Here is a 21,418-nt window from a genome sequence, read left to right on the forward strand (position 1 = left end):
GTTCATATTCCGGCACATTCTATGCCAAATACGCTCCAAGAAATGTAGTCAATTACCAGCCTGCACTCGCCTTTAGGTACTATTTCTCTAAATTTGAAAATTTGTCACATGCATACTGGTTACTAATTGAGTGCAGTGCACAATGACACATCTGCACACATGCTGTACATCCAACTCGTACAACAGTTGAATTTAAGGGTGTATGACCATGCACTGCACAATTGGACTTGCATTTGAAGTATACTTTCCACAGTATATTGCACTGATTCCCGTGCAGGTTCTCTCAGTGCAGACCCACCTCACTGATTTATGGAATAGGTGGGGCAAGCAGATATTTTCCCAGGACAAGTAGATTTGTGTAACATTTTGTCCATTGGCCAAGTAGATTTTTGTAAAATTTCCACACCCCTGTCCACCGTGCCGCCTGCGACGGGGGTGTGCCAGTGACTGCAAACGGCTCCAGGGGGGGTACATTGGCCATGGTTGTCGTGGGCGGGCGCAGCAGCGGGGGTAGGCTCACCTTCACCCTTTCGGGGCCGGCTCACTAGTCTTCCGGGCGTCGTGTACTGATCCTCTGGGGCCTTCCCGGTGTCCAGGGGCGTCCTGGGAGGCAGGAGGGGCAATTCTGGACTTCAGAACGGTCAAAAACGCATCTCACGCGAGATGCGTGAGAAACGGCAAGGCTGGATCGCCCGGTGCACGCGAGATGCGTGAGAAACGGCAGGCGGGTCCGGTGTTCCGCGTGTGCAGGCTCCGCGGGCTCAGAAGCTTCTCGGGCAGCCAGGAGGCAGGCGCTGGAGGCCGAGGGGGAAGCGGAGAGCCTGGCTAGGCAAAGGATGGGCGCAGCACGGCTGGGCACCAGGTAGGCGGTCCGGAGGCAGCTGGGGGCCGCGCTGGGGGCACAACTCCGCACGAGGTGGGGAAATCAAAGCCGCTCCCTGGGCAAGAGCGCAACGCGGCGATGCACGCGATGGGGTGGCGAGACCACCTCGTCGCCAGTGTAGTGTTGGGGCCTCGGGCCTAGAAATCAGGCGGGGCACAACACACGTGTTTGCAACTGGTGGCTAGAACACTGCTTGCCACGCCCGGTGCTCCGGGCTTTTTATTACTTCACACCACGTATCTCCTCCCTGGACGTCAGGCTCGTCCACCGGAGGCACGTTCACAGGGGGACATGCTTTCACTTCAGCCAGGGACCCCCACGACAGTGGAAGGGTCCACCTGGCGACACTACACATACAAGTACGATTGGCGTGTGCGGTGTGTGTGTCTGTGACCTCAAACCGTTGATTTCCACGATTTATCCCCAAGGAAGCCACACAGAGCAAACGGCTGAGCATAACTAGACCATATTTGGTGGAAGGTAGAATTTTACTGAGAAAGTGTTCTTTTTTGTTATTCAGTGTAACTTCGATCAGCCAATTTCAAGAAACTCCCATTTAAAGAGGTGCTTGGGTTGGTTAAAGGGGCTACAATAATAGTTCTATCTGGAGGGCTGGTGTCCTACGATGCTCTGATTGGCCACTTTACAGGGGACTCGTCAATCTTGGTAGGTTGGCCACAACCTGAACAATATTGCACACGTCATGACTGGACTCCGGGTCATGGTCCCTGCGTCCTGAAAATTAATTAAAAATATATAAAAGGGGGCAGGGTAAGCATGCTCTAACCCCAAGGGGCATGTGTGCAAAAAGCTGTGGCTGCCATTTCTGGACTCCGGGAGATGCCCCCTCCCCCCTTAAAATGCATTGTAGTCAATGGCCGAATTTGGGGGTCACAAAAAGGAGCAGCTATAAAGGGTGATAACAGATTTTAGTCACAATATAAATCTTTTGTTGGCGGCAGGAATTGCGGTGCGCCCTAGGAAGATTTCACCCGTTTAAAGGCTCGCCCTCTGCTGGATTTAATGAACCCTCTCTGGTGATTTTCTCAGAGGTTCTGGCAGGAGTGTGGGCAGCTACAATGAGCGCAGGTTCTCTCTAAACTCGCACGATCTTCCGCAGCCATGTGTGCACGTCTAACGCGCTTCCAAGAGCAGCGCGCGCATGGATGCCCCGGGGCCGCCTGCAGCTTCCCACGCTGCACTCAGATACAACTAGAGCGCCCACATTCGGGATTTATGACACACGACTTCTACCCGAAGCCATCTTGAGGGAATCCAAGCTGTAAAACAAAACCTTTCCTTTAGGAATGACCCCAACGAGGGGGCTCTTCTTGTCACAGAAATGATGGTTGGTGCTCCAGCAAGCGAAAACAAGGACGATTCCTAGGAGTGCAGATGAATGTCTCCTGGGTCAGTGACACCCGCACTCCCCAGCGGCAGCGGTCAGTCGGTTCATTCCCAGTGTGCGGCTGCAGGCTTCCGCGGTGCTCCTAGAAACAACTAGAGCGCTAACACTTATATTTATGCCCAAAGTGTGGCACACATGGCGCCTCTCCCCACCCCAGAAATCATAAAAACCACCCTTTATTTCTCTACCCACAACCTAAGCCCTTATTTCAAATAACATATAAAGAATGATATGTGGGTGTGTCTGTGCGCGAATTCTCGGGATGCGAGCCGTCCTGCACACCACTGCCCGCCTGACCACAGAAAAGGGCCATCCAACCTCTATCCCATGCTACACCGACGTCACCAGCTTCTCTGAGCTGCCTGCACTCGTGAAGCTCTGAGGGAGGCCCGCAAGAGGCCTGCACGCAGCCTGCTGGCGTCCACCATGGCAAGAGCCCTCAGTGCTTAGGACGCAGAGGCGCGAGATCCTCCCGTCCCTCGGACTGCTCTAGCTGAAGTGCTTGCAGTCAAAGGGACAGAGTGCATCCCCCTGCTTCAACGGCCCTTCGAGAGGGCCATGATCAGCCAGCAACCATCACTCCCACCTCTCAAAAGGTGCTACTGCTTTTATGCGTAGCTAGAGTGTCTTGAGGGGCTTTCTGCAAACTGCAAGTACGCAAGCTCGGCTCAGAGAGCGCTGCAGTAAAAAGGGCTCTGGTGCTCTCTGGGCCTACTCTAGGGCTCTGGTGCTCTCTGGGCCTGCTCAAGGGGCCTGCTGCTCTCTGGGCCTACTCGAGGGGCCTGCTGCTCTCTGGGCCTACTCTAGGGCTTTGGTGCTCTCTGGGCCTTCTCTAGGGCTCTGGTGCTCTCTGGGCCTACTCTAGGGCTCTGGTACCCTCTGGGCCTACTCGAGGGACCTGGTGCTCTCTGGGTCTACTCTAGGGCTCTAGTGCCCTCTGGGCCTACCCTAGGGGCCTGGTGCTCTCTGGGCCTCCTCGAGGGGCCTGGTGCTCTCTGGGCCTGCTCTAGTGCTCTCTGGGCCTACTCGAGGGGCCTGGTGCTCTCTGGGCCTACTCTAGGGCTATGGTGCTCTCTGGGCCTGCTCAAGGGGCCTGCTGCTCTCTGGGCCTACTCGAGGGGCCTGCTGCTCTCTGGGCCTACTCTAGGGCTTTGGTGCTCTCTGGGCCTTCTCTAGGGCTCTGGTGCTCTCTGGGCCTACTCTAGGGCTCTGGTACCCTCTGGGCCTACTCGAGGGACCTGGTGCTCTCTGGGTCTACTCTAGGGCTCTAGTGCCCTCTGGGCCTACCCTAGGGGCCTGGTGCTCTCTGGGCCTCCTCGAGGGGCCTGGTGCTCTCTGGGCCTGCTCTAGTGCTCTCTGGGCCTACTCGAGGGGCCTGGTGCTCTCTGGGCCTACTCTAGGGCTATGGTGCTCTCTGGGCCTACTCGAGGGGCCTGGTGCCCTCTGGGCCAACTCTATGGGTTTGGGGGGTTTTTGGGCCAACTCTAGGGGCGTGGTGCTCTCTGGGCCTACTCTTGGGGCGTGGTGCTCTCTGGGCTAGCTCCAGGACTCTGGTGCCCTCTGGGCTAGCTCCAGGACTCTGGTGCCCTCTGGGCCAGCTCTAGGGCTCTGGTGCTCTCTGGCCTGCTCTAGAGCTCTGCTGCTCGCTGGGCCTGCTCTAGGGCTCTGGTGCTCTCGGGGCCTACTCTAGGGCTCTGGTGCTCTCGGGGCCTACTCTAGGGCTCTGGTGCTCTCGGGGCCTACTCTAGGGCTCTGGTGCTCTCGGGGCCTACTCTAGGGCTCTGGTGCTCTCGGGGCCTACTCTAGGGCTCTGGTGCTCTCGAGGCCTACTCTAGGGCTCGGGTGCTCTCGGGGCCTACTCTAGGGTGCTCTCGGGGCCTACTCTAGGGTGCTCTCGGGGCCTACTCTAGTGCTCTGGTGCTCTCTGTGTCTACTCTAGGGCTCTGGTGCTCTCTGGGCCTACTCTGGGGCTCTGGTGCTCTCTGGGCCTACTCTGGGGCTCTGGTGTTCTCTGGGCCTACTCTGGGGCTCTGGTGTTCTCTGGGCCTACTCTGGGACTCTGATGTTCTCTGGGCCTATGGAGCTCTGGTGCTCACTAGGCCTACTCTAGGGCTCTGGTGCTCTCTGGGCGTGCTTTAGGGCTCTGACCCTCTCTAGGCCTATGGGGCTCTGGTGCTCTCTGGGTCTACTCTAGGGCTCTGGGGCTCTCTAGGCCTATGGGGCTCTGGTGCTCTCTGGGTCTACTCTAGGGCTCTGTTGCTCTCCAGGCCTACTCTAGGGCTCTGGTGTTTTCTGGGCTTACAATAGGGCTCTGGTGCTCTCTGGGCCTAATCTAGGACTCTGGTGCTCTCTGGGCTTACAATAGGGCTGGGGTGCTCTCTGGGTCTACTTTAGGGCTCTGGTGCTCTCTGGGCCTACTTTAGGGCTCTAGTGCCCTCTGGGCCTACTCTAGGGCTCTGGTGCCCTCTGGGCCTACTCTAGGGCTCTGGTGCCCTCTGGGCCTACTCTAAGGCTCTGGTGCCCTCTGGGCCTACTCTAAGGCTCGGGTGCTCTCTGGGCCTACTCTAGGGCTCGGGTGGTCTCTGGGCTTACAATAGGGCTCTGGTGCTCTCTGGGTTTACAAATCGGGCTCTGGTACTCTGGGCCTACTCTATGGCTCAGGTGCTCTCTGGGCCTACTCTAGGGCTCTGGTGCCCTCTGGGCCTACTCTAGGGCTCTGGTAGTCTCTGGGCCTACTCTAGGGCTCTGGTGGTCTCTGGGCTTACAATAGGGCTCTGGTGCTCTCTGGGTTTACAATAGGGCTCTGGTACTCTCTGGGCATAATCTATGGCTTAGGTGCTCTCGGGGGGCCTACTCTAGGGCTCTGGTAGTCCCTGGGCCTACTCTAGGGCTCTGGGCCTACTCTAGGGTTCGGGTGCGCTCTGGGTTTACAATAGGGCTCTGGTACTCTGGGCCTACTCTATGGCTCAGGTGCTCTCTGGGCCTACTTTAGGGCTCTACATCTGCGCCACTGAATATCAGAGCATGAATCCGAAGCCGAAATTAGAGCCAGCTGCAGTGAGGGTCTACACCTGGATGTCCAGAGAACCTTTGCCATGTCTGGGACAATTTCGCACCACGCTGACATACAAAGACAGGAAAAACCAAGCACAAATTCATGTAATTGAAGGCCCTGAAACAGCAGATTGCCTTCTCAGCCTACCAACGGCGGAACGGCTCAAGCTAGTCGAGATCTTATACAAAGTGAACGACTCGCCAGACATTGTCAACAAGTTCCCAAAGCTGTTCAACGGTCTAGGGAAGCTCGCCCACTTCAAAGTCAAGCTACACATCAACGAGCAAGTGACGCCAGTGGCACAGCACCATCGGAAAGTACCCTTTCACTTACAACAGGTAGTAGATGATGAACTCCAAGACTTATTGAAAGCCGACATCATTGAAAGATCAACTGGACCCACTCCATGGGTATCCCCGGTAGTGGTCGTACCCAAGAGAGGCCAAGATAACAAAGTACGCCTGTGTGTAGACATGCAAGCTCCGAACACGGCCATTGAACGGGAGCGTCACCCCGGACCCCACATCAGTGATATGATCACACGCCTGAACGGAGCGACAGTTTTTTCGAAACTAGATCTCAACAAGGGTTATCATCAGCTTGAGCTACACGAACGATCACGCTACATCACTACATTCACAACACACAAAGGACTTTTCCGATATAAACGCCTCAATTTTGGGATCTCCTTTGCTGCCGAGATCTTCCAGGAGGCTGTGAGACGAGTGATACAAGACATTCCGAATGCTTTTAATTACAGCGACGATATCTTGGTATTCGGAGAGACCCAGAAAGATCATGACATAGCACTGGATCGGGTGTGTCATGCTTTACTCAATGCTAACCACACACTCAATCAGAACAAGTGTGAATTCCACAAGTCGACCCTCAAGTTCAACGGACACATCTTCTCAAAGGAGGGCATGAGACCTGATCCCGACAAGATATCAGCACTCTCGGACACTCCACAGCCGCATGACGTCAGTGATGTTCACTCGTTCCTGGGTATGGCCAGCTACTGCGCCCGTTACATACAAAATTACGCTACAATCAGCTACCCTCTCGGAGAACTAACTCGCCAAGGGCAAAGTTTTCAGTGGTTGGCTGCGTGTGACCGAGCTTTCAACACGATCAAGGCAGCAGTGAGTACGGCCATCAACCTAGCGTATTTCAACCCCAAACGTAAAACCGAAATTACAGTCGACGCCAGCCCTGTTGGGCTAGGAGCGATTCTGACACAATATGATAACGAAGCTGAACAATGTCACTTCGTCGCTTATGTCAGCCGCAGCCTTACCGACACAGAAAAAGCATATTCCCAACCGGAGAAAGAGAGCCTGGCAGTCTTGTGGGCGTGTGAGCATTTTCACCTTTTCGTGTATGGCAAGCACTTCACACTCATCACCGACCACCAGGCGTTGATCACCATCTTTGGGAACCCCAGAGCGAAGATGCCTCCACGGATTGAAAGATGGGGCTTTCGCCTACAGGATTATACGTACACCATCATTCACAAACCGGGGAAAGCGGAGAATCCGGCAGATTACATACGGGTGCGTCACTCTGTGGCTGAAGAATATCTCCACTTCGTTATCGACCGAGCTTGCCCACCGGCTGTTCCACTTGAGGCTATCATCAATGCATCAGCAAACGACGTCACAATCCAAAATATAATGCACCGTGTTCGCACTGACTCATGGCAACATCTAGAAGAACGGAACACGAGTGACGTCGTCAACCTGCAAGAACTTGCGGCATTCAAACACATCAAAGATGAGCTCTCCATCAGTGATAATGGCCTACTGTTAAGAGACCGGAGAATTGTCATCCCCAACCAGCTGCGACAGGGAACTTTAAATCTGGCACACGAATGACACCGAGGGGTGGTAGCCACGAAGAAAGCACTGCGAGAACGCGTCTAGTTCCCTTCCCTTGACCAGATGGTGGAGACCACACTCCGAAACTGCCCACACTGTCAACTAGTAGGGCGAGAAGAATTACATGCCCCTCTGCAGATGTCAGAACTACCTGACAGTGTCTGGCAACACGTAACTATAAACTTCTTTGGCCCGCTGAAGTCAGGGAAGTACATCATCGTCATCATGGACGAATATTCTCGCTTCCCCATCGCTCATCAGATCTCATCCACCAAAGCGACCACTGTCATACCTGCGATCGATGAAGCATTTGCTGCATGGGGCATCCCCACGGTGGTAAAGACGGACAATGGTCCACATTCAATGGACAAGAATTTGCGGAATTCGCGAGGCACCTCAACTTCAAGCATCGGAAAATTACTCCCTGGTGGCCCCAAGCAAACGGGATGGTAGAGCGATTCATGGCCACCATCAAAAAGACAATGCAGCAAGCTGAACTAACTCACCGTGATATTCAGCCAGCACTAAATGAAGTACTAGGAGCATACAGGACCACACCACACAGCACCACAAATCAATGTCCAGCTACCCTGATGCTCGGGCGGGTCCCTCGCACACGTATACCAACTGCAGACGCCGTCACGCAGTCCAGAATCACGACTTCGGACCACGAGACCCTGGTAAACCTGGATCGGACCAAGAAGGCGAAGATGAAGGAATATGCAGACCACTGCAGACACGCCAAGATGTCAGACATCAGAGAAGGAGACTGGGTGCTGGTGAGACAAGAAAGGAAATCCAAAGCAGACAGTCGTTATCACGATCATCCACTACAAGTAACGAGAAGAAAAGGGACCATGATTACAGCCGAGGCTGAAAGCAAAAGAATGACCAGGAATGTGTCACACTTCAAGAAGTGCAACCCAACAAACTACACGTGGGCTCGTAGACCTGAGTGGGGCACGGACGAGTCAAGTCAAGAAGAGAGCAGTCACGAAGCACCCATACAAATACCGGAGACCTGTGAAGGGAGAAGAGAACGTCCTCCCAGTCAATTACAATCCAACCAACCGAGAAGGGACATTCGAAAGCCCATTCGACTGATTGAAGAGCTTTGAGAAAGACATTGAACTTTTAAAATAAAAAAGGGGGAGATGTCGCGTCGCCATGCCTGTCTCGACTTGTGACAGGGTCAGGCATGGCCGGAAGCATAAGGGGAGGAGCCGCGAGCGGGAGTTGGAAAAAAATAAAGGAAGTTTTTGCAGAGTGCAGCCGGTGTCCGTGTGTTTCTTAAACCACGGGACACTAAAGTATCAGGCCCCATCATGGAGACTCTGGGCTGCATGTGGTAGCGGCAGTCACCCGGTCGGCCTGCCAGGCGTGGGCACAATGCTGGCTGCAGATTGGGGCTGGCGGACGACGCTACAGAGCAGCGAGTGGACCTCGGCGACGGAGAAGCACTGCATTGGGAACGGAAGGGACGTGGCACCCACCCACAGCAGGATAGCCTTTGCTGTGCCCTCTGCCCTTCAGTCCCATGGCACCGTAGCCTGCAGTGGCGCCTCTGCTCAAGCGAGCCTCGTCCGGAAAGCCAGAGCCGTGTCAGAAGTACAGCAAAGAACACAGCTCCCCACGCTGAAGGAGAAATTGAAAGCACAGCGCCTCCCTCCGGGAGCTGCTCCAGCGGACACTCCGAACTGGTATGAAGAACTAGTACACAGCCCAGGTGTTTTAAGAGCACACGCAGATCACGCTGTTACATACAAACAATCTATATGTCACAGAATATATATGTATCAAAGTCGTATCACCTCCACTAACACCTTGAAGGACAAGTGCATATGGGAGGCAGACTAAAAGCATGCAACATAATAAATAGCACATTGTTTTTGTATTGGCGAAATTACACGTCCCCCGCAAGGGTTCACCTGTATCGTCGACCACTTGTTGCACACAGGTAGCACTACACAGTGCTGATTGCACATATGAATAAAGAATATAGTCATCACTCTTTGCCCACATGCCCTAATAAATTACAAAAGAGTAAAAAAAAAAAACCACGAGTGGTGCACGAGCGTAAGTAACCGCAAGCAATAGGCCGTGGGCGGGACATGCACCCGCCTTTGCCCAACTGCGTGCTGTCTTTCTTATAAAGACGCATGGAAAGCCCAATAGCCTGTAACTAGTGGGCGCTGCTACAGGCTCGACCTAAAAAGCTCCTGCTGCCACTTCACAATACAAACACAAAATAATAATGACGGTTAAAAACTGGCCAGTCTGCAAAGTTGTGCGCACACTGCAAGATGGCCAACAAACACAGGACGAGACCGAGGCACAGGTCACTGCGGTAATCCAGTGCGGCCAACAAGCACCAGACGAGACCGAGGCACAGGCCACTGCGGTAATCCAGTGCGGCCAACAAGCACCAGACGAGACCGAGGCACAGGCCACTGCAGAAATCCAGTGCGGCCAACAAACACAGGACGAGACCGAGGCACAGGCCACTGCGGTAATCCAGAGCAGCCAATAAACACAGGAAGAGACCGAGTCGCAGGCTACTGCAGTAATCCAGTGCGGCCAACAAACAGGATGAGACCGAGGCACAGGTTACTGCAGTAATCCAGTGCGGCCAACGTACAAGACGAGACCGAAGCACAGGCCACTGCGGTAATCCAGTGCGGCAAAAAACACCAGAGAAGACCGAGGCACAGGTTGCTACGGTAATCCAGAGCGGCCAACAAACACCGGATGAGACCGAGGCACAGATTACTGAGGTAATCCAGAGCGGCCAATAAACACAGGACGGGACCGAGTCGCAGGCTACTGTGGTAATCCAGTGCGGCCAACAAACACAGGATGAGACCGATGCACACGCCACTGTGGTAATTCAGAGCAGTCAACAAACACAGGACAAGACCACAGCACAGGTTATTGCGGTATTCCAGTGTGGCCAACAAACACAGGACAAGACAGAAGCGCAGGCTACTGCAGTAATCCAGTGCGGCCAACAAACAGGACGAGACCGAGGCACAGGTTACTGCAGTAATCCAGTGCGGCCAAAGTACAGGACGAGACCGAGGCACAGGCCACTGCGGTAATCCAGTGCGGCAAAAAACAGGATGAGACCGAAGCACAGGCTACTGTGGTAATCCAGAGCGGCCAACGAACACCAGACGAGACAGAGGCACAAGTTACTGCAGTAATCCAGTGCGGCCAACAAACAGGATGAGACCAAGGCACAGGTTACAGCGGTAGTCCAGAGCGGCCAACAAACACCGGATAAGACCGAGGCACAGATTACTGTAGTAATCCAGTGCGGCCAAGAAACACAGGATGAGACCGAAGCGTAGGTTACTGCGGTAATCCAGCGCAGCCAACAAACACAGGACAAGACCGCGGCACAGATTATTGCGGTATTCCAGTGTGGCCAACAGATACAGGACAAGACCGCGGCACAGGTTATTGCGGTATTCCAGTGTGGCCAACAAACACAAAACGAGACCGAGGAGCAGGCTACTTCGGTAATCCAGTGTGGCGAACACACACACAGGACGAGATAGAGGCACCGGCTACTGCAGTAATCCAGTGCGGCGAACACACACACAGGACGAGATAGAGGCACAGGTTACTGCGGTAATCCAGTGCGGTCAAAAAACACCAGACGAGACCGATGCACAGGCTACTGCTTAATCCAGTGTGGCCAACACACACCGGACGAGACCGAGGCACAGGTTATTGCGGTATTCCAGTGTGGCCAACAAACACAGGACAAGACCGAAGAACAGTCTACTTCTATAATCCAGTGCGGCCAACACACAGGACGAGACCGAGGCACATGCCACTGCAGTAATCCAGTGCGGCCATCACAGAACAAGACCGAGGCACAGGCTACTTGCAGTAACCCAGTGCAACCAAGTGCCAACAAACACCGGAAGAGACCAAGGCACAGGTTACTGCAGTAATCCAGAGTGGCCAACATACACAGGATGAAACCGAGGCACAGGCCACTGCTGCAATCCAGCACGGCCAACAAACATTGGACGAGACAGAGGCACATGCCACTGCGGTAATCCAGTGCGGTCAACACACACCGGACATGACAGAGGCACAGGCTACTGCAGTAATTCAGTGCAGCCAAGTGGCAACAAACACCGGAAGAGACCGAGGCACAGGTTTACTGCAGTAATCCAGTGCAGTCAACAAACATAGGACAAGGCCGAGAAGCAGGTTACTGTGTTAATCCAGAGTGGCAAACTAACACCGGACGATGAAAGATACCAATACTGGATAACCGCAGTTACAGGTTAGTAACACGTTCCTTATCCAGTATTAGGGTATCTTTCATGGATTCACATGCCTGAATCAGAATAGTAAGCAATGAAAAGCACATTTCAAAAGGTAAAGTATATAAATATTCACCAGATAACATATCAATGTGAAAAATAGAAAGTACCAAAAACAATGACATAGCAGAGGCATAAATCACAGTAGAGAAATGTGCGTATAGAAGAAAGGATGGTGGGATGAAGGGAAGGGCTCACCTCTAATGAAATAGACGACGGAGCACCGCTAAACCCACTGCAGCGTCTTTCATGAGTTCCGTATCCAGGCAGTAATGCTTGGTAAATGTATGCGGCGTCTTCCATGTGGCCGCTCGGCAAATGTCCACAATGGGCACTCCTGCAAACAGTGCCATGGAAGTAGACATTGCCCTCGTGAAATGGGCACAAACTGTGGAGAGCAGGGGACGCCCTGCTTGCTGGTGAAAGAAAGTAATGGCTGAAGAAATCGAGCGGGAGATACTTTGCTTGGTGAGTGGTAGACCTTTTCTAGGTCGACTGTAAGCCACGAAGAGCTGGTTAGATTTACGAAATGTCTTCGATCTGTCGATGTAGAACTTTAGGCAGCGCTGAAGATCCAAGGAATGCAGGGTCTTTTCTGCCACTGTTTGCGGATTTGAAAAGAATGAACGCAGCACAATAGGCTCATTAAGATGGAACTGTGAAGGAACTTTAGGGATAAACTTCGGATTTGTACGAAGAATGACCCTGTCATGCTTGAATTGAAGGAAAGGGTCTTGAATTGAGAAAGCCTGGAGTTCCCCCACTCGCCTTGCCGAGGTAAGGGCTAGAAGGAGCACTGTTTTCCAGGAGAGATACTTAAGATCCGCTCTGTGTATTGGCTCAAAAGGGTGTTTCCTAAGTTGAGCCAGAACTGTGTTGAGATGCCAAGCAGGAGGTACAGGTTTCACCGGAGGGAATGTTCTAAACAGTCCTTTAAGGAATTGCTTAATGAGCCGATGAGACCACAGAGATGGACCTGCGGAGGATCTCCTGAGGCGCGATATTGCTGCCAGGTGGACTTTAATGGAGGCATGAGCAAGACCAGATTTTGCCAGATGAAGAAGGTACGGCAGTATTTGCTCCGGAGTGGAAGAAAGAGGGTGTATTTTGTTTGATTTGCACCAGATACAAAACCTCTTCCATTTTAATGAGTACGTTCTGTTGGTACTATCTGCTCGGGCCCGAGCTAGAACTTGTCTACAGTCCGGAGGAATGTCTAAACTCTGAAACTCTCTGAACTCAGGAGCCAAGCTGATAATTTGAGAGATGCCGGATCCGGATGCTGGAATTGTTGGTTGTTGAGCGCAAGGAGAAATGGAAACGGTTTCAACCTGATCGGCGGTTCCAGGGAAAGAAGGTGAAGCTCTGTGAACCAATGTTGGCGGGACCAAGCTGGAGCTATCAAGATGAGTGTGCAAGGCTCTGCTTTCAACTTCCGGAGCACCCTGGGAATCAGGGGAATTGGCGGAAAGGCGTATGCAAAGACGTTGCACCATGCGATCGAAAATGCCTTCCCCAGAGACCCTTGCTGGGGATGCCAGCTTGCAAAGTGTTGGCATTTGGCGTTCTGCTGAGTAGCGAAGAGGTCCAGAACAGAGGTGCCCCATCGAGCGAATATGCTGTTGAGGATCCGCTGATCCAACTCCCACTCGTGACAAGCTGCCTGCCCTCTGCTCAAAGAATCCGCCAACATGTTGTGGGTGCCTGGAACATACTCTGCTCGAAGAGAGATGTTGTGACTGAGCAGCCAGTTCCACATTTTTTGCGACTCGTGAGAGAGTGTCAGCTAACGAGTTCCACCCTGCTTGTTTAAATAGTGCATTGTCGTGGTGTTGTCGGTCCGGACAAGCACTAGAGAGTTTCTGATTCGTGGAAGGAAAGCCACAAGAGCGAGATACACTGCGCGCAGCTCCAGAAGATTTATGTGAAGTTTCTTCTCGGAAAGGGACCATTTTCCGCTTATCTGCAGTTCTTGAAGGAAAGCTCCCCAGCCCTCTAAAGAGGCGTCCGTGGTGATATGTGGAGCAGCAGGAAGCAAGAAAGGCAAGCCTTGAGAAAGGTTCTGTGGGCAAGTCCACCACCGTAGAGCCTTTTTGATCATAGGGGTCACCTGGATGACGTCGTCAAAGGACCCCGTACACTGGACCCATTGATCCGAAAGCGTTTCTTGAAGAGGCCGCATGTGAAGGCAACAGTGCGGAACTAACAGGATGCAAGAAGACATCATCCCAAGTAGGGATTTGAACGGGCGCACTGACAGCGTCTTCTTGGAACTTATACAGAGCGTCAAGGAATGAAGTTTGTTTTTGCGTTCCTGTGATGGAAACGCCTTCCTCTGTATGATGTCGAGGGTAGCACCCAGAAAACGTGTGCGCTGGGAAGGCTGCAGGACAGACTTGTCCTGATTGAGAGTCAGTCCCAGACAATTGAAAAGCCTCCGACAGGCGCTGGAAGACCTGGACGCGCCTTCTAGAGAGGGTGATTTGACGAGCCAGTCGTCCAGATATGGGAAGACTTGATGGTGATGTTGTCGTAGGTATGCAGCCACCAGAGCTAGACATCTGGTAAAAATGCGTGGCGCCGATTTGAGTCCGAACGGCAGGACCCGAAACTGGTAATGCCTGCCCGCCACCATGAATCTCAGAAATTTCTTGTGGTTGCGGTGTATTGGAATATGAAAATAGGCGTCTTGCAGGTCTAAAGACACCATGTAGTCGTCCGCATTGAGAAGCTGTAGCACCTCCTGTATGGTGACCATACGAAATGACAGTTTTTTCAAGAACTTGTTTAGATTCCTCAAGTCCAATATCGGTCTCCATTTTTTCTCCTTTTTTCGAATGAGGAAAAAACGGGAGTAAAACCCCTTTCCCCTTTGACCTGGGGGAACCTTCTCTATAGCGCCCTTCTGGAGCATGAGTGCCACCTCCAGGAGTAAAGCACGCACATTTTTGTGAAGCATAGGCCGGGGAGGGGTTTGGGGAGGAATTTGGATGAACTCTAGAGAATGCCCGAATTGAACTAATTGTAGTTCTTTTCTTCCAATTTGTGAGAAAGTGGGAAATTCTTCCTCCAACTTTGGAGGGCAGAGAGGAGTTGGAGACCGGCGGTAGTTGAAAGTCATTGTCGCCGAGCGGTGTCCTTCTGCCTCCCTCCTTTGCCACGAAAGGAAGATTTAGTGTAGGAGGAGTGTTGTTGACGCTGCTGATACTGTGGACGATATTGCTGAGAGGAAGGGAAGGCAGATCGGTGTTGGAAATCTCCTATAGTAGATGTTTGACCTGCTCCTCTTGAGCCTCGAAAAGAGGAGTTGCGGAATTGCAGGGTACCCAAAGCCCTAGCGGTGTAGGTATCCTTCTTAATACCTTGTAATGCCTCATCTATATGTGTGCCAAAGAGAAGTTGGCCATCATATGGCATGTCCAAAACCTTGGTTTGAACTTCCGGTCTGATGGAAGTTGCCTTCAACCAACCCTGGCGCCGTAACACAGCTGCGCCCGCGAGTTGGCGAAATCCGGTAGAGTCAATATCCCTTGCACAGTCTATAATTTCAGAGGCAGATATTTCCTCCTCCAATATGATCTTCTTTGCCTCTTCAGGTAAGTTCGTTAGGTATGGCGCAATATCTGCCCACATCTGCCAACTATAACGTCCCAACAGTGCTAAAGAGTTAGCACGCACTGTCAACGCAGACATGGACGAAAAGCGCTTACCAGTGTTGTCCAGTCGCCTACCCTCTTTATCCGGCGGAGCAGTCAGCAAAGCAGATGGATTTTTTTACTTTATCTGAGCGGCTTGGGTAATGACGGAGTCCGGTTTCGGATGGCCTGTGAGGCAAGCTGGAGCAGTATCTGGCGCTTTATATTTCTTATACAGCCGAGGCAAAACTGGAGGGACCGAGGAAGGGTTCTGCATAATCGAGGTGACAAACTGCCGTCGATGGAGATTTCCTCGTCGATGAAGCCACCGTCGACAAGGTCGTCGTCGACTGGGTGGAAGAAGGCTTCTTAAAGGCATGTGGAACTTCCTGAGGAGAAACTTTCACTGGCAGAGTCTTAGGAGGGATCTCTGAAGACTTTTTATGCGTCTTCTTTTGAGGTGGCTGCGACGAAGGACCCGGAGATGCCAGCCGTGGTCTCTTCTGAGCGGACTGAGAGGAGATGGAAGAGCCCTCACTTTCCTCAGAGGACAAAACTGTATCCTTATCCTTAAGCCTCTGCAGCCAAATTAAGAGGCGTCCTTCACGGTCTTTAAGGGTCTTGGCAGAGAAGGTACGACATACCTTACAATCCTTTGAAGAGTGGATAGGATAAAGGCAGTAGAGACAGTACTTATGTTGATCGTCCACATGAAGCCTCTTTTTCCCACAGGAAGCACAAGACCTGAAAAGGCCTTTCTTCGGAGTGACTGCCATGAGGAACTAAAAAACTCCTCACAGAAGATATAAATTTGTAGCAAGAAACACTGGAAATCCAGAAAACGAGAAGTAATGAGCAGAGCTCAGTGGAGACTCCCTTAGCACGACGTGCGGTAGAAAATCTGAGGGACTAGAGCTCCTTCCAGGAAGGTTCTAGAGGGTGGTACAAGATGATTGACTACTCTCCAAAGTTTGGTCCTTTTTTCATAAGGACGTGGATATGTTACTAAGGTAAGGCCTTTTGGGCCTATTACTCTATATGTCTACTGAGACATTGCTTTGTTTATTTACCGGGGACTCCCATTCCGACGACGGGGAATGATTCAGGCATGTGAATCTATGAAAGATACCCTAATACTGAGTAATCCAGTGCATCCAACAAACACAGGAAGAGACTGAGGCACAGGCTACTGCTGTAATCCAATGCGGCCAACAAACACAGGACGAGGCTGAGGCGCAGGTTACTGTGGTAATCCAGTGCAGCCAACAAACACAGGACGAGACCGAGGCACAGGCCACTGCGGTAATCCAGTGCGGTAAACACACACCGGACATGACAGAGGCACAGGCTACTGCAGTAATCCAGTGCGGCCAACAAACACAGAACGAGACCGAGGCACAGGCTACTGCGGTAATCCAATGCGGCCAACACACACAGGTTGACACCGAGGTGCAGGTTACTGTGGCAATCCAGTGTGGCCAACAAACACCAGAAGAGACTGTGGCGCAAGTTACTGCGATAAACCAGTGCGGAGAAAATGCATGAAGCAGCAATAGCGGCATGATATTTGTTTGAGAGGCAGGAGCTGGGTACCTCGAAGATCTGTGCCTTCCATGATACAGTTCTGGCCCAGTAAGAGGCCTGAGGGGACTGACTTTGGTAGTCATTCAGGTGGTCACTTATCTGCATTGAGGTGGAGGAAGAGAGAATAACCTACAAAATAGCAGGGAGTGAAGGAAAAAAGCACTTCCTTTTCTTTTCCTATACAGATGATCATAAAAACGCCAGGAGGTTTTAGTCCTGTGATGCCAATGCACATGAGGGTTTCCAATGTAGAGAGAGAAGCAAATGTGGGGTTTGTGCACTTCCATGAAAGTCCACAGGCAAATTACACACCATAATCAAGGTTAAGGAGAAAAAAAAGAAGGGACAGCAACTTTCAACTCGTAAATGACATTATTAAAGATTACCCAGAAGCCAGAGGACACCCTTCCCTAAACTTGATAGTTACATAGTGCAGCCTGCCCCAGGACATTGCAAAAGACAATGCCCATCTGCAGTGGCATCACTGAAGAAGAATTGCTGTCACTTCAAACACCATCCCGGTTAGCCTACAAACATGGTATTTCAAGTAGAAGGTATCTATCTCTTGAACTTCTGTGATAAACACAACAACATTACACACTTAAAAACAAGAAATGCATATTAAGGTACGTCCCACTTTATATCGACCAAAGCAACAATTTGGGAGATTCCTTCAGGTTCCAGCGAAACCCCTATAGACTTAAGTCTCTCTGAAATTATCAATTTCTTAAAGCAATAACTTTATTTTACTTTGTTTCATAACATCTGGAAAACAGGTGAAAAACAATGTTTGCTCCGTCCCCCGCTAACCTGAGTAATGAAGAGGATACACTCTAGGAAAATATAATCTTTGTGGTTCTCGTTCACCACCTTCTCATCCAAAAAATGCCGCGGCTCCAGAATCGGTTGATCTAGAAAAAAAACATAATCAATAAGAAAACAACCAAACAGGAACTTAAAAACATTCTTTCAACAATATAGAGGAAATAACTCCGTTCTTAAGCTCAGCCATTCTCTACCAGAGGTGAAGCAACTGAAATCCATACCTGCTAACACCCTCCCACAAAACAAATTTACCCTGGAGTTAACAGTGTAGCTACCCTTCATTATGTACAATCTAGCCGTGGAACCCAGAGACCCAGCCACCCTCCATGGAAGAAGCAGCCTCCGATCACTAGATCCAACTATTCTCTTGACGAACAAGTTACTTACCTTCGGTAACGCATAATCTGGTACAGACAATATCTAGCTGCAGATTCCTTACAAACCCACCCATGCCTTCCCGCTCTGCGGATTCATTTGATAGGGCTAGGGTTGCTCACTATTCGGGGCCCTAGTTGTGATAATGCGTTACCGAAGGTAAGTAACTTGTTCATTTGATAAAGACTTCTAGCTGCAGATTCCTTACCTTTGAATAGATACCCACGCCATTCCATCCAGGTGATGGGCTACAGAGAAGATTTTCAACACTAAACAGTCCTGGAGAACCAAACGGGCAAAATTTCTGTACCTGCGGACCGGATTCCCCAGGCAGTAGTGCTTGGCAAACGTGTGCAGAGACACCCCCGTTGCTGCTTGGCCGATGTTCAGGACTGGGACACCCCGAGCCAACGCTGTGGTCCCAGCTTTTCCTCTGCAGATAACGACCCAGCGCGAAATGGTCCGTTTCTGCACGGCCTGGCCTTTTTTAGCTCCCACCTAATCCACAAAGAGTTGGTCTTCCACTCGGAACTCTTTTGTATGATCAAGTTAGAACGACAACGCTCTTTTTGGGTCCAGACGATGGAGACAATGTTCTTCTTTAACAGGAATGTGGGGCGGGGGGGGGGGGGGTGAGAGCATAAAAGGTGAGCTTCGTGATTGACCCAGATGGAATGGGGTCACCACTTTAGGCAAAAATGAAGCACAGGTGTGACGCACCACCTTATCCACAAAAGCCATCATGTAAGGAGGTCTGCATGATAAAGCCTGCAATTCACTGACCCTCTGGGCAGAAGTTATCATCACCAGAAAGGCTGTCTTGATGGAAAGCAGCCAGAAGGGATAATTATTTAACAGCTCGAAGGGAACACACATGAGAAATGTGAGGACCAAACTAAGGTCCCACTGTGGCATGACAAAGGGCATAGGTGGAAACACATGTACAAGCCCTTTTATGAACCTATTTATAATAAGGGATTTGAATAAAGAGGGTTGGTCAGGCAGCCGCAAGAAAGCAGAGAGAGCAGAAAAATAACCCTTGAGAGTAGCCAAAGCAGAGCCCTGTTGGGCAAGGGTAAGAATAAAGAGAATAATATTACACAGGGAAGCAAAAAGATAGTCAATAGACCTTTCTGTATAATATTTTACAAATGTTTGCCAACAGCAGGCGTATACTGTCTCAGTGGAGGGCTGCCTGGCAGCCAAAATAACATCACATACTTCGGGTGGAAGTTTGAAAGCTGTCAACTGTTGCTGCTCAATCTCCACGCAAGGAGGCAGAGAGTTGACAATGTTTGGGTGGAGGACCGTTACCTGTTGCTGTGACAGAAGATCCTCTCGAAGGGGCAGCCTGATCGGAGGATCGATGCTCATTTGAAGAAACTCTGGATACCAGACTCTCCATGCCCAGTCCGGAGCCACAAGAATGAATTGGGCCTGGTCGTTCTTGATCTTCCTCAGAACTCTGGGCAGGAGGTTCTCCTCACTTCTGAAAGGACCTTGCATATCTCCGACTGGAGATGCCACTTGTGATCCGCTAGGCATTGACAGCGGAATTCATCCACCCTGGTGTTGAGGGAACCTGCCAGGTGTTGAACCACCAGGGTTATGCCCAGCTGTTCCAGCCATGTCCAGAAACGCAGAGCCTCCTGACAGAGGGTCCAAGACCCCGCACTGCTTGTTGCAGTACCACATGGTGGTGGTGTTGTCTGTGAACACCTGCACTAACTTCCCCTTGACAAAGGGAAGAAATGCTTTTAAATCTGGCGGGACCACCGAAGCTCCAACAAATTGATGTATAGAACCGACTCCACTAGAGACCAGTGTCCCCTGATCTCCACCTCTCCCAGATGGCCCCCACATTCTAGGAGTGACGCATATGTCACAACTGTGATATCTGGTTGGGGAAGGAAGAGGGGCTTGCCTCTGACCAAATCGCGGTTCATCAACCACCACTGCAGGTCTTTTGCAGTTCCCTCCGAGAACATTGGACTCACTGCTCGGGAGGATAAGCCCGAAACTGCACAGTGCACAGAACAGCTCCGATGAAAGGGAGCATCTGAAAAGGAGTAAGGTGTGACTTTGGCACGTTTATAGAGAACCCCAGCGAATGCAGGAGGTTTGTTGTAGTCTGGAGGAGGGAGGGGACTGCCTGGTGCGAAGGTGCCTTCAACAGAAGTCATCGAGAAAGGGGAAGACTGACACCCCTAACCTGCGCAGATGAGCTGCGACCACTGCCATCACCTATGTGAAGACCCGAGGGGCGCTAGAAATGCCAAATGGAAGCACGGTGAAGACTCTTGGATTCCCTATCCGGTGGAGCAGAAGGGAATGTGCCATGGGACATTGAAGCCTGACCCACCAGGCTCTCAGGGAAGGAGTGTTGGCTGAGGAACCTTTAATCACCCAGTGCAGGGTTATGGGGGCGTACAATTGTCCTGTCCACTGGAGCACATGTGCTAGGCTTGCACAAAATCCCTAGAAGGACATTTAAAAAAAAAGAAATTATATAGAGTTTTATACAGCGCGAACTTGACCCGAATCGGGTATCAGAGCGCTTTACATAGCACCAGTTACGTTACATGAGGACACACATTCATTTTTGTTAGGCACGGGGAGATGAAGTGATTTGCCCTGAATCACAGGATGTCACTGCAGAGACTCAAACCCAGTTCCCCAGGTTCGAGGTAGACCTAGCCGTTAGGCCAACTCTTCTCCCCTATTAGTGATTCATTAAAGGGCAATAGGGGTTCGGACGTAGGAGCTCCAGGATGAAGCACCTTGGTCAAGAGATTAGTCCTAACCTGCACAGAAGGCAGCTTCAGGCCAAGAAACTCTGCTGCCCTCCTAACCACCATGGGATAAGATGCCCCCCGCCTCTGTAGTCACACTAGGTGGAGAGAGAAAACCAGTATCTGGGGTAGTATCCAGTCCCCTGGCTTATCCAAGATCCTCGTACCACTCCAACTGTTCCACAGGAACGTCTAGTTGTTGTTCTAAAGAGTCCATAAACCCCTCCCAATCCTCACCCATGCCTGAAACGTCCTCAAAATGCACAGGCAACAATGTAAAACCTCTGGGCTCTGCAAGTATCTATCCAACTCCAAATCATCAGGTATCAGGATGGGCCTGGTACCGCCGGTGGGTCGCCAGTGGCATCAACTTCGGGTCAGACGCTGGGGAAAGTTGCAGAGGCACGAACGGCATCAACCTAGATCCAGAATTGTATCCAAGAGATCCCACAGGTGCCATGTCCCGGAGACGATGGCTGACCCCGCAGGCACACCAGCGGGGTCTGGCCGCTCAAATACGTAGTGCATGACTTAAAAAAATTCCTTCATTTGAGCGGGGGTCTCTCCGGCTTCCAGAAATTGGCGGAGGCGTGGATTCAAATCTAGCTCCGGCTCCTCAGAACCGTGCCCAGAGCGTTGAT

General features: G+C 51.5%; 1 protein-coding gene across 3 annotated transcripts in view; it reads right to left on the reverse strand.

Moving 5' to 3' along the window:
* PTPA (protein phosphatase 2 phosphatase activator) overlaps positions 1-21,418 on the reverse strand; it is a 725,494-nt gene that overhangs the window by 274,799 nt on the left and 429,277 nt on the right. For all 3 annotated transcript variants that reach the window (XM_085614012.1, XM_085614013.1, XM_085614014.1), the window contains exon 8: positions 17,596-17,696. In XM_085614012.1, the coding sequence (XP_085470138.1) occupies positions 17,596-17,696 (101 nt within the window). The remainder of the gene's footprint in view (positions 1-17,595; positions 17,697-21,418) is intronic.

The sequence above is a fragment of the Triturus cristatus genome, chromosome 1_2 (genome assembly GCF_964204655.1).
Source record: "Triturus cristatus chromosome 1_2, aTriCri1.1, whole genome shotgun sequence".
NCBI lineage: Eukaryota > Metazoa > Chordata > Amphibia > Caudata > Salamandridae > Triturus > Triturus cristatus.